General features: G+C 40.5%; 1 protein-coding gene and 2 non-coding genes across 6 annotated transcripts in view; 1 reads left to right on the top strand and 2 right to left on the bottom strand.

Moving 5' to 3' along the window:
• The window catches only part of CFAP126 (cilia and flagella associated protein 126), a 74,392-nt gene that overhangs the window by 48,667 nt on the left and 12,044 nt on the right, over positions 1-13,681 (bottom strand). For all 4 annotated transcript variants that reach the window (XR_015554608.1, XR_015554609.1, XM_087440298.1 and 1 more), the window contains exon 2: positions 7,241-7,379. Coding sequence is in view for 2 of the 4 variants with exons in the window: in XM_087440298.1 (XP_087296424.1) it covers positions 7,241-7,246 (6 nt within the window). In the remaining 2 variants the exon portion in view is untranslated. The remainder of the gene's footprint in view (positions 1-7,240; positions 7,380-13,681) is intronic.
• On the top strand, positions 10,592-10,663 carry TRNAE-UUC (transfer RNA glutamic acid (anticodon UUC)). Its single transcript has one exon. It is a non-coding gene; the product is annotated as a tRNA-Glu (tRNA).
• On the bottom strand, positions 11,449-11,520 carry TRNAE-UUC (transfer RNA glutamic acid (anticodon UUC)). Its single transcript has one exon. It is a non-coding gene; the product is annotated as a tRNA-Glu (tRNA).

Below are 13,681 nucleotides of genomic sequence, written 5' to 3'. Positions count from 1 at the left end.
ATGAACAAAGGATTAATATCTAGATTCTAGAAAATACAAGAAACTTCTTTTTTTTTTAGTGAGATATAATTGACATAGGAAAGACTTCTGAAACTAGAAACAACAACAACAAAAAGCCAACAGGAAACCCAATAGAAAAAATGGGCAAAGAATGTGATTAGTCAGTTCATAGAAGGGGAAAGCTAGGTGGCTAAAAATATGCAGAGATGGTAAACCTCATTAGTAATCAGAGAAATGCAAATACAACAGTGAGATACCACTTTACATCTTTGACTGGGAAACCTTAGGAAGTTAGTTAATAAGTCTTGTCTAGAATATAGAGAAACAAGAATACTCACATCCTGCTGATAGAGTTCAAACAGGTACAGCATATTGGAAAGCGTCCTGGAAGTACTTAAGTCACTGCATACTGTATGACTCAGCAATCCTTCTAGCTACATACCACAGAGAAACTAGCACCTAGGTCTATAAAGTGACACGTATCAGGATATTCATGACAGGATTGTGAGTGATAGTGAGAATCGGAGGTAGTCCAGATGTCCATCACTAATGCACAGATTTACCAATGCTTGGTTTACTTATGCGACATGTAGAGAACACAAAATACACTGTATTCACAAAAACACAGTCAAAAGGAGTAAGAAACAGCATAAAATTCATAGCACAAACCCATTTTTGTATATACACTATATTTTCATTTTATAAAATAAACGCATGCTCTCACATACACAAATAGTAATATTATCTATATTTCCAGAACTCAAATATATTTAAATAGACACAATAAATACACTACACAGGTGCATTCTGAGGGAGTGGAATGGGTGTGTGGATGAGAGATGAAGAGAAAAAATGAAAAAAGTATAATAGAAGAGGAATCTCACCCAATCAGTGATTATAGTGTGCAAGAAAGTGAGGGAGATGATTAACTTGATTTTGTGCACCAGGGGGTGACGAGAGACGAAAAAGTGAAAGTACCCAATGCACTTTAAGGCAAAAGGCAGAGGAGTGACTCTGATGAAAAGATTCACAACATACTATCAAAAGTGCTCCTACAAATCTGTAAGACAAAGACAACTCAAGAAAAATAAGCATTTTATAGAAGGGAATAGGTGGCCAATAAGCATATGAAGTAATGTTCAAACTCACTAGCTTTTATAGAGAAAAAATTGGTTACATACAAAGAAATGGGAATCAGAGTGGCAGTGAGTTTCTCAATAGCAACACTAACTTCCTGTCTTAGTCCATTGGGGCTGTTATAACATAATACCACAGACTGGGTAGCTTACAAACAACCATCTCTGTGGTTTATGTGTTTTTAAAATTCATAGTGTTGTTTTATTAAGGTTTGAAGAGGGAGTGAAATTGGATACATGTATTCAATCGACTGTCTTCATGTGGAACTTTCCCTTGCTGCTTGTCTTAGTCCATTAAGGCTGCTATAACAAAATGCCATAGAGTAGATGGCTTATAAACAGCACAAATTTATTGCTCACAGTTCTGAAGGATGGGAGGTCCAAGATCAAGTTGCCAGCATGGTCGAAGTCTGGTGAAGGCCCTCTTCCTGGCTCACAGCCAGTGCCTTCTTGCTGCATGCTCACGTGGTGGAAGGGACTAGGGGTCTCTCTGGAGCCTCTTTTATAAGGCACTAATCCCATTCATGAGGGCACCACCTCCAGGACCAAAGCACTTCCCAAGTCCCCACCTCCTAACACCATCATCTTTGGGGGTTAAGATGTCAACATATGAATTTTGGGGGGGTCATAAACATTCAGACTATAGCAATGCCACTGTATTTACATAGTCAATTGGTGCCATTTGATTTTTCATTTAACTACTTAAACAACTATTATTTATGGAGCACTTATGTGCCAGGCACAGGGTAATGCTATGGACCAGACCAAAGGGTGGGTAGCTATAAGAAAGTTCAAGGAATAGTACCACGGCCCAGAGAAAGGGCCATGACCACCATGAACAGATCTGATGAAATAGAACTAAGCAATTTTGAATTTTTTTTTTGTCATAGACCAGTGCTATGGTCTGAATGTTTGTGTCCTCCCAAGTTGAGATCTTAACCCCCAAAGATGATGGTATGAGGAGGTGGTGCCCTCATGATCTGTCCCTATGTGGAGTGTAGACTGGGGCTTATGGCTTATGGCTTATGGCTTATCTCCTGTAATCTCTCAGTACTTGGGAGACAGAGTACCAGAGGGAGTGGCCTGCAATAAATATATATCAGATTTCACTCTGGAGACCATTGATATCAGAGTTGGTCTGAATGTGACTAGAATTGTACCTATCCATGACCCAGACTAATTCCCAATAGGATTGAGGTGATCAACTCTTATCCTCTCTGCCTGACAAAGAAAAGGGAAAACCCTCTGGGAGAAAACATCTACTTCAGTCTCTACAGTTATTTTGTACACAATGTCCAGCATACAATAAAAATTAGGAGATGTGAAGACAAAGGAAAATGTGACCAATAATCAAGAGAAAAAGCAAACAATAGAAGCAGAAATAATGATGATCCAATTGTTTAAGGTCACAGACAAGAACTTTAAAAAGAATTATGATTATTATTTAAAGAAAGTAGAGGAGAACATGGAAAATATGTGAAAGATGGAGAATTTCAATAGAGATGTAAGAACCCCTACAGAGAGGTAAATGGACTTCTAGAACTGAATTCTCTGGATGGGTTTAACAGCAAATTGGACACACACGACAGAAGACAGGATTAGTGAATTCAAAGGCAGGTCAATAGAAAATACTCAAATTGAAGCACACACATATGCAAAGAAAAAAAAAGGAAAAGAAGAAAATATAACAGAGATGTTTAATTGATTCATAAAGGAGAGAAGAAAGATAATGGGTAGAAGCAAAATTTGAAGAGATAATGATGAGAACTTGCCAGATGAATGACTCCATCTTCAGATTCAAGGAGCTCAGCAAATCCCAAGCAGGACAAATACAAGAAAACCACCTCTCAGTTTTCTACATCATTACATTACTAAAAAATCAAAGTTAAATTACTAGGAATCAAAGATAAAGATAAAATCAAAAAAGTAGATAGAGAAAAAAGATATTACTTTCAAAGGGCAACATAAAAATGATGTTTGATTTTCCAACAGAAACCATGGAAGCCAGAAGACATGTAATGGCATGTTTAAAATGCTGAAAAACAGAAGAAATACCTGCCATCCTAGAATTATGTAATCAGCGAAAATATCCTTAATATGAAAGCAAAATAAAGACATTTTCAGACAAACAAAAGCTGCACAATATATTTCCAGCAGACAGGAGGGAGTTTTCCAGGCTGAAGGAAAATGACTCCATGTAGAAACACATATGCGCAAGAAAAAATAAAGAGCACTGGCAAGGGTAAATATATGAATAAATATGAAAGAATATTTTTGAAGTAACAATGATAACCACGTCTTGTGGGCTTTATGATGTATAATAAATTAAAATATATGACAACAATAGCACACATGGCAGGAGAGGTAAATAGAATTGAACTATTGAAAGACTCTTGCATCATTCATGAAGTGGTAAATATACTAATTAAGTTAGACTGTAAGAAGTCAAGGATGCCTATTGTAATCTCTAGGGTGATCACTAAAAGAATAATATAAAAATATATAACTAAAAAACTAATAGAGGAGAATAACAAAACACATAATTAACACAAAATTGGAAAGTAGTAATAGAGAAATAAAGAACATATGGAGTAAATAGAAAACAAATAGCAAGATGTAAGACTTAACTGTATGAGTAATCACATTAAATGTAAATAGACTATATTCTCCAATTTAAAAATAAAAATTGTCAGACTGAATAAAAAAAAAACCAAACCCAAGACCCAACTATATGCTGTTTACAATACATACGGTAAGTACACCTCAAGTATTATTAATAGACACAAATTGGTTGAAAGTAAAAGGATGGAAAATAATGTACTATGAAAATACTAATCAAAAGAAAACTGGTGTGACAATATTAAAATCTGAGAAAAACACCCAAATGTCCATTATCAAGAGAGTGGATAAATAAATTGTGATATATTTACATAATGGAATACTCACAGCAATAAAAATAACTATCTACTTATATATGCAATAATATGGATGTATTTAATAATCATTATGTGAGTGAAAGAAGCTATACACAGAAGAGAACTTACTGTGCACTTTCATTTATATGAAGTTTCAAGAACTAATTGATTGTGATAAATGTCAGAATAGTGGCTTCCTCTGGTGGGGAGTATAGATTTGAGAAGGAGAAGGAGAGAACCATCTAGATGCTGGAAATGTTCTATATCTTGATTTGAGTGGTGATTACACAGGTGTATGCATATGTAAAAACTCATCAAGCTGTAAGTTTAATATTAGTGCATTTTAAATCTCAATAAAAAGAAAAAAGTAATAAAATAAAATACTATTTCCTAAAAATGAATAAATTGAATAAAATAAAATTTCTTTAAAGTTGCAAATGCACGTCTTTTGACTCAGCAAATCCTCTTCTATGAATCTATTCTCCAGATATATGAGCACATTTTCAAAATGATACATGTACAAGATTATCCATAGGAGCATCATTTGTAATAGCAAAAGATTGGAAACAGCCTAAATGTCTATTAATAGGGGATTGATGAAATAAATTATGAACATCTATGTAGTGGAACATTATACAGCCACAAAAAGAAATGAAGAAGATCATTTAAATGAAAAAAGGCAAAATGTAGAAAAATATATATAGTATGACACCATTTGTGGGAAAGGGGAGTACAATTACAGACATTAGGTATAAAACCATGAAATATTTCTGGGAAGATAAACAAGAAATTGGTAAAAGTTCATTGTCTCTGGATAGAACTGGGTGGCAGAAGATAGGCATGTGAAGAATGTTCACAGTACCTTTTGAAGTGTGAACTTTGAACCATGCAAATTGATCATCCATTAAAAAAAAGTCAAAAACAAACAAACACCAGGTGAAAAGTTAAAAGTGGCTCAGTTTAATTTGCTACACTGGGAAAAAGAATATATGGCTCATAAGGAAAAGGACTATGAAGTGGGAGAAAAAACAACTAAGTGTAGGTTTCAAATCAAATTTCCCCAGACAGTTTTGCTTAGAATCTGGGTTACGATTTGATGGCTTACAATTTGATGAGAATACACCAATTACAATAAGACAGGAACTTACCAAAAGGATTAAATAAACATTATTACTCCTTATCAACAAATGGCGAGATATGGGTTAAGTCTTCAGAAGCTAAGCTGCTCAAGACAGAAGTAGGGTCTGTGGGCCATGGTATTGTATACATCGCTGAACAAGACTAGGAAAATGTAATTGAAGACCCCAAATTAAATTGAAATGAAGGCACCTTTAGGCTTTTCCTACTCCTGGTTGGCTCTCATCATCCCTCACTTCTTATCATGGCCTCTGACCCCACTTGTGTGAAGACACAGAAACTTCGGTGTGCCCACGACCCTTCAAGCCACTGTCTGGGGCACTTGGAACACGTAGCAGCCTCTCTGCAAGAGTGGGGTGTTTGAAACAATTGTATCAGATGATGTTAAAGGCTCTACTGTAAGCTTTTCTTAACAGGCAAGTTTTATTCAAGCCATTTAAAAGGTTGATTAACCTTAGTATTGTTATATGAATGACTTAAGATTTGTCTTGAACTACAATAGAAATAAAATTGGTGGTAGTTAATTTTCTCAAAAACCCAAATACAATGCAACATTTGTGTTTTTTATTTATTTGTTTTTATAACTTAATCTTTCACAGACACAAAGGGCTGAAATGAATTGGAAACTACATCTATTTGTAGATTATTTTCGTTTGACTCTAACTGAAGTGAAACATCTTGTCTGGAACTATTTAATCAGTTAATCCAGGATGGCAAGTGTACAGAACAGGAAATTGAAATAACCCAGAAAAAAAGGCAATATGTTACGCAAGTTGGTAACCAATTTTTAAAATATGCAAAGATGGTTTCTGAACTGCTGGGATAAGAGTATCTTATCTGAAAAGCTCTATTCCTCTACACAGTGAATACTTCTGACAGAGGTGTGTGGGTTTTTTCCCCACATGGACCAGTTCTCTAATACCAGCTGGGTATCCTAGAATTCAATTCAATTCTGACACTATCTGCTTGAGGTTAGTGCAGACCCCACAGCTTAAGGGCTCAGTCTCACAAGATTGCCCCCACCCTTACTTCAGACACCTATGGCAAATCCAGGTTGTCACCTGTGCTTCTGACAAATGGCTGTGAATCTGAGGTTCCCATGGCCCCCTCCTCTGGCTTGACAATTTGCTAGAATGACTCACAGAACTCAGGAAAACAGTTTACTTAATATTATCAGTTTATTATAAAAGAATACAACTCAGGAACAGCCAGGTGGAAGAAATGCATAGGGCAAGGTATTTGGGAAGATGTTCCATGTCCTCTCCAGGCGCATCACCCTCCCAGCACCTCCATGTGTTCACCAACCCAGAAGCTCTCCAAACCACCTAGTTCAGGGATTTTTATGGGGGCTTCATCCAATAGGCATGATCAAGTATTAACTCAATCTCCAGTCCTTCTCCAGAGGATGGGAGATGGGGCTGAAAGTTCTAAGCTTCTAATCACAGCTTGGTCTTTCTGGTGACCAGCCTCCATCCTGGACCAGCTATCCAGGAGCCCACCAAGACTTGCTTCGTTAGAACACAAGACGGTCCTATCATCCAGGAAATTCTATGGGATTTAGGAGCTCTGTGACAAGAACTGGCTCAAAGACCAAATATTAGAAGAAAAGAAGCTCCTAGCCTTTACCTCTTAGGAAATTACAAGATTTTAGGAGCTCTGGCCAGGATCCTGGGATGACTCACCAAAATATGTATTTTTTATCACAGTACCTATACAGGGTGTCTCAGACACTTGGCATAATGGGACTGGGCATCAAAATTTTACAAATCCTAGCACTAACTATTAAGCCAGACAGGCACTAGCCCCTTCTCTCACTTTTCACTGGGGGAGTTGGGGAGAAGGGGCCCGCAGCCAAGACTAGGAAACATCTCTTACTACCTCCTGATACTTAACACACTAAGACTCTGAAAGTTGGGCAACTGGTGAAGGCAAACTGAAACACAGACGGTAGCAGGATAGTCGCTTCAAAAGAGGTTGTCCAGGGATAGGATCTGCACCACTGAACACTCCATTAAAAGCTGACCGTGCAACCCCTGTGCCACAGGTACTCACCAGCATAGCTTCATGGGTAAGTCCTGTTGAGACATTCACCACCGAGAGGTAGAGCTTTACTTTGTCCTCAGTCCTGCCAGGCTTTAGCTCCAGCACCAGAACTCACCACCGCCAAGGACCCAGTGCTGTGATCCTGAGCCTGGAAGCAGGACAGATTTGGGTGATTCCAAAAGCCCAAACCTGAAATCACTGCCACCGCCTCCCTACGCCCCGGGCTTCCCTCCCAAATCCCTGTTCCAGCCGAAGGCGACCGCCTTTTTCCCTTAGACTTGAGACCCGAGTCGAGAATTAAGCTGAACTCCGTGCTGGCTGAAGGGGAGGCCCTTCCCTTGGACGGAGGAAGGGGGCGGCCGGGGGGTTGGGGTGGGGGAAAGCCCACTTGAGAGCCCTTAGCCTGATGACCACACATCTCAGCAACCTCTTCTGTAGGCCAGTTTTATCACTTTTTCTAAAACATATTTTAAAAATAAAAATGCTGATTGTTTACCCAGAGGTGTAAATTAAGAATGGCAGTGAGCTCCTGATCTCTCTAGCCATAATTCTCAGGAGAAACTAAGGGCAGGGCCAGTCACCCAGTCGCTAGGCTGATAGCACCTGAAGTGCAGGGAGCCTGTGAAGTTGAAGATGTCTTTCAAGTAATTCCAAAATGCCCCATCCTCTGCTGAGACTCACTGATTTATAATTTTTTAAATTAATTTTCACACTGAAGCATGCACAATAGTATTTCAGATATATTCTAAATCTAGAATAGCTATATTATAGTATAGGTGCAGTATCCATAATTATGAAACTTTCTCCCATTTTGACATCCTAAAAGTAGTTAAAATTAGAGTTGGTAAAATTACTGGCAGCCCAGTAATTTTACCTTTTTGTTCTTTCCACTGGTGGCTGTCACCAGGTGTTCAAGGTGCCTCAAAGGGAAGTCCAGAGCCACTCGATACACTTACTGGGCGTGCAAAATCAGGGATGTCGTACTTCATCTGTTTGGATTTCTTGTAAAATAAGAACGTATTTCTATACGGTAACTAATTGGGTAATTTTACTTGTAAACCAGGAAATAAAAGGAATGAACAAAAGCGATGTGGTAACAAATTAGTTAAATGGTTGAGGAATCAAATCCTAATCTCCCACGACAGATGGGAATAATCACCACTATACTAATAAGGAAGGAGATGGGGCTTTTCATCAAAGTCATTTATCTTCTTCAACTGCCTAGTTCTACCCTGGGCCCAACTAGCTACAAGGCATTGAAAGCTCTTGTCCCCTTTGCTCCCAGGCTACCATTGGTGTCCAATTCCCTGCCAGCAGGAGTGAGTGAGACCAGCACAGGAGTGGCACATGGTGGAAATGCCAGAAACATTGTTGACTCTCCACACCCACTCCAACCCCTCTGCACCCTTCAACGTTGTGGTAGGTGGTCATAGACAGCCCCCTCTCCCACCAGGGATGAAGAGATTGTGCCAGAGCAGCCTGGGAAGTGTGAGGCTGCTGCACCCACCGGTGGGAGCGGGTGGAGTAGAGGCGAGGTTCAGCCTTGCAGAAGCAATGGGTCAGGACAATCCAACCACTTGCTCTGGCAAGATGCCTGCCCGGCTGAGCTCCTGCCTGAAGGAGGGGGAGTGAGGCCACTGAAAAGAATGGTGTGGGAAGAAGCTGTTGACCTCTATCCCACAGGCAAAGCAGAAAAGCTATCAGTTGGGCACAGGGCCCAGCTGGATGCCTGGATGGGCAGTGCAGCCTGGGTGTTCTCAGGGTCTTTGGCTGCTTGAGCCCCAGAACAGTGAAAAATGTTGGTGGCACAGTATCAGAAGCTTAGTAGTAGGAAGAAAGAAAAATGGTTAACAAAACCAAGACTCAAACTCCAGTTGGGAAGTTCGAGAAAGAAGCCTTAACCGCTAAAATGCAAATGTATACCAGGAAACTCATCTTAACTTCTGGTACCAGGATCAGCTACATCAATTGTGGAGCCCAGTACAAAATGAAAATGTGAGTCCCTTGTTCAGAAAGCAGCAAGAAAAAAGTGCTGTTAAAGGTAGTGAAATATAAAGCTTTTTCCTTTCTTCCGTGGTCGCTCTCTTGACTTGTCACGTTTTTTATTTGCTATTTAATGTCATTCGATGTAAAGAAAAATTAAGAATTTAAATAATCAGCATGAATTTTTACCCGTTATCCTTATATTGTGCAATGCCAGTTTTAAATGTTGACCAAGTGCTCACTATTGCCCATTTCTTATCCTCTGCTTTGTTTTGACCTAACTTTAGTCAGGCTTCCCTCCTCCCCACAGGCCCTTGAATTTTGGCTTGCCCTCGAGATTAAGCAAGTGCTAAAATGCAGAACATGTCCCCCTTGCCAGCTTATCCTGAGAATCAGTTGACCAAAGGGAGACACATTTCCTGGGAAACTGCTCTGATTATGCTGTCTGTTCACTCTCCCTCGCTTCCTCAACTTCCCTTAAAAGTTTCTGCTAAGCTCTGCTTACCCCTCCCTATGAAAGAAACATCTTTTTCTGTTTGATTTTGAGATGTCATAGATTTCTGAGACTGGAGCATTCTCCTTACTGCAATAGTCTTTTTGAAAAGTCTTATCTAAGTCTGGATTTGTTTTTATTTGACAATGCAAATATAAAAGCATTTAATTCATATGAGGTATCACTGAAATCACAATCCATATTTCATAGCTGCTACGTGCACGTGAATTTTTGTCCTTACCAGAACAGTGGAAATGATGCACAGAACTCACTCAACTGTTTTAATTTTACTTCTTGATACACACATTCTACCAACATTTTCTACCTTCGGCTTGTTGATAAGTAAGGAAGGACAGGAAGGAAAAGGAACTATGAGTTGTTCCGCCTTTCTCTTTCCTTCTGTGTCATCGTTTTCAGCATAAGTGGTTGGCTAATACAGGGAACTAAGGAAGGATATGACAGGATTCCTTGGTCATCATTTCTCTTAGAACACCATTGCTTTCTTTTTGCATTTGAACAAACTTCTGCTGTGAATGGAGAGTGTGGCCTCTGGGGCTGTCAGGCCAACTTATTCTGTCATAGAGGCAACGTGCTTACTTTATACTCGCCTTAAGTCTCTGAATAGTGGGTCCACCTGGAATTCTGTGTTCATCAAGTATAGCAAATGCTGTATACAAACGGGCAACAAGGCAGGCAGAGAAGAATATTGCTATCTTCCCTGCTCATGTGCAGGCTGCATCAGATTTCAGTTACAAAACGCATGTTCAAAGATAAAATCATTTAAAATTTCAAGGACACTTTTCAGACCTCCCTAAAAATTTCTGTGCTCAAATCATTCTCGAGATCTTTTTCTAGAAGATGCTGGGTGCATTTTCCTGCATCTATCCCTGGTGGTCTAGTGGCTAGGATTCGGCGCTTTCACCGCCGCGGCCCGGGTTCGATTCCCGGTCAGGGAAGTCAGTTTTCTTTCTGATTACCGACGTTCTTTTGTTGCTGTGGCTTTGAATGCCTCGATTTTAACCAAGGCTCGCTTGCGCGCACCCCACATGTCATCCCACCTTGGGGTACATCTGTACCGAGGGAACAAGGTGCGTGTGAAGAATGAAAAATTCCTGTACGCAGATTCAAACTCACTTGCCTCTGCCTCACTCTATCGGAAATTACCTATTTATGGTTTTTTTTCAATATAAGTAATTTCTACACGAAACGAGTTATATCAAATGACTTCTAAATCTATTAAGGTTTGATTGGCATAGGTACAGTTTTAGTAATGAGTGTAATTTTTCCCCGCGTTCATTGAAACCCTATGAGCAGTTACATTGCAGAGATGTAGACAGCCCAGGTAATTTTACCATTGCCATTTGGTCTTTTGTAAAAATAAGAACACATTTCTATATGGTAATTAGTTAAATTTACCTGTAAAACAGGAACTATGAAAATAGATCAAGAATGATCTTATTAAAATAGCAAGTTATATGACAATAGTCCTTGGCTCCCCAGTGACCTCGCCCCGCGGTTCTCAAAATTGACTTCAGGTCACCTGGGAGAAGTTTGAGAGGCATGCAGACTTCGCGTGCCATCGTCCTAACCTGATGATGCCGTAGCTTGGCTTTAGGGGACAAGAAGAGCCATGTGATCACTTGCCAGTCTCAAAGATTGCGCTCAAGCAAGCTTTGGTTAAAATCCAGGTGTTCCCAGCAGCAACAATAATAGAATGTCGGTGATCCGGAGGAAAACTAGCTTCCCTGACCGGGAATCGAACCCGGGCCGCAGCGGTGAAAGCGCCGAATCCTAACCACTAGACCACCAGGGAAAGGTATAGGAATGGGCTCCCAGCACCTTCTAGAAAAAGATCTTAGGACTGATTCAGACACCTGTGAGAGACATTTAGGGGCGTCTGAAGAATGTTTTGAAGTGGTGTGTGTGGTGCTGGGTGCGGTGACCCTCACCTGGGTTAGAAGGTGAAAGGAGACTTTCGTGGCAGAAAAAATTGGAAGAAAGATTGTCACAAGTTAAACCAGGGAAGAGAACAATTTTTCCTACAACATTTTTGTCACTGACTCCTTCTGACCACAAGGATTTGTCATATTTTTTTCTTTCTTTTTTCCCCCTTTCATTCCTAAAATCTCTATGCCACTCTCACTTCTATGGTTTCCCCACGGTTGGTTGATGAAAACATGTCCCTCTTTTGCTCTCCCACCCTCCAAAAAGGATCCTATTCCTGATCTCCTCTGAATATGCCCCTCCCTAGGATAGAGGGAGGAACATTCAGGGCCAATCAGACATGCCCACCTGAAGCTACACCCCTCTTCTAGGCCATGCTCTGTTATTTGAGACCTACACAAACGCCTGAAGTCTGATCAGGCCTCTTCCCCCATCAGTATTGCTGAGGTGGATTAGGCCTCCAGTGTGTGCAGGCAAGGATCGGCATCTGGCCTCATGGGTCCTTAAGAAAGTATTTTACCAAGGTAGTAGGAAAGATCTCATCTTATTTTACTGTTTATTAGCTTAATTTATAAGTTCAACATATTTAGACATGTGGAATGTAGGCCTCCATTTGTTCTCTTCCTCACAGCTTCAGATAGAAGGATACATCTACTTCTCGACCTTCCAGGCCCGCCCAGGTATCCAGCTGTCAGCTCCTCCCTCCACCACTTGGATCTAAGGTCACTCTCACTCAGACTGAGTCATCTTTCTTCCTCCCCCAACCAGGCAACTTTCCTCAGGCCTCACCCCTCGTGAATCACAGCACCCTTGGAAATAAGCCTTTCCTACCCAGCATATCCAGTAAGCATAGAGTCCTTTCTGTTTTAACCTCTGTGGCTCCCTCTCTAGTGAGGACACTGCGAAGTTCTTTGAGGAGTGTTTTCACCTCGGCAGCTCAAGCGGCCCCTATGTGGCTTAAAGGTATAGATTTAAGGTATAAAAGTAGCTTAAAGGGCTGACAAGTATGAATTTTCTCCTTAAAATTGTACTCAGCATGTTTCCAATTAAAAAAAAATGATAAAACCGTTTCTGCTTCCTTAAACTCGAGGAACACTCAGATTTCCTGCTTGGAGTTAATGAGAGGAGGAAGAAGAAGGGGACTGTAAATTTTCTTGCATGTTGGACTAGACAGATGGTGTATTAGGCAGGGTTCTCCAGAGAGACAGAACCAATAGGAGATCTATATCTATATAAAGAGAGACAAAAAGAGAAAGAGAGAGAGATTTATTATAAAGAATTGGCTCATGTGATTATGGAGTCCCAGTATCTGCAGGATGAGCTGCCAAGCTGGAGACCCAGGAGAGCTAGCGGTTTTTAGTTCCAGTTGGAGTCTGAAGGCCTGAGAACCAGGAGAGCTGCTAGTGTAGTTCAAGTGCAAAGGCGAAGGCCGGCAGGCTTGAGACCCAGGAAAAGCTGATGTTCCTGTCCAAGTCTGAAGGCAGGAAAAACCCAATGTCCCAGTTCCAAGGCAATCAGGCAGGAGGAGTTCTCTCTTACTAGGGGAAGTAAGTAGTATTTTTGTTCTATTCAGGTCTCCAACAGATTGGATGAGGTCCATCTACATTAGGGAGGGCAATCTACTTTACTCAGTCCACTGATTTAAATGTTAATCCCATCCAAATACATCCTCACAGAAACACTCAGAATAATGTTTGACCAAATATCTGGGCACCCAATGGCCCAGTCAAGTTGCTACATAAAATTAACCGTCACAGATGGTGACACCTTACTAAGCACATGGAAGAGAAAACTGCCTTGGCTGGGCTTTAGTTTAGGACAACTGCTTTTTCAGAGCACTTTTGCTTCTGCCCTATCTGGATGTAGTGCAAAGACGTTTTCATCTGGCTATATAAGACGAATTAAGAGAGAAAAAGTCTCTTCTGGCAGAGAAGCAGCGGGGCTGGGGAACAGTAGGCTAAAAACACACCTCACCTGGGAGGGTCTGAATCACCACTATATTGATTCACAGTCAAATCTGCTGACCACTG

The sequence above is a fragment of the Ceratotherium simum genome, chromosome 2 (assembly GCF_057802395.1).
Source record: "Ceratotherium simum simum isolate JZ-2026a chromosome 2, ASM5780239v1, whole genome shotgun sequence".
NCBI classification, from domain to species: domain Eukaryota; kingdom Metazoa; phylum Chordata; class Mammalia; order Perissodactyla; family Rhinocerotidae; genus Ceratotherium; species Ceratotherium simum.
Note: the sequence above shows the minus strand (reverse complement) of the source record. Positions and strands in the feature narration are given on the sequence as shown.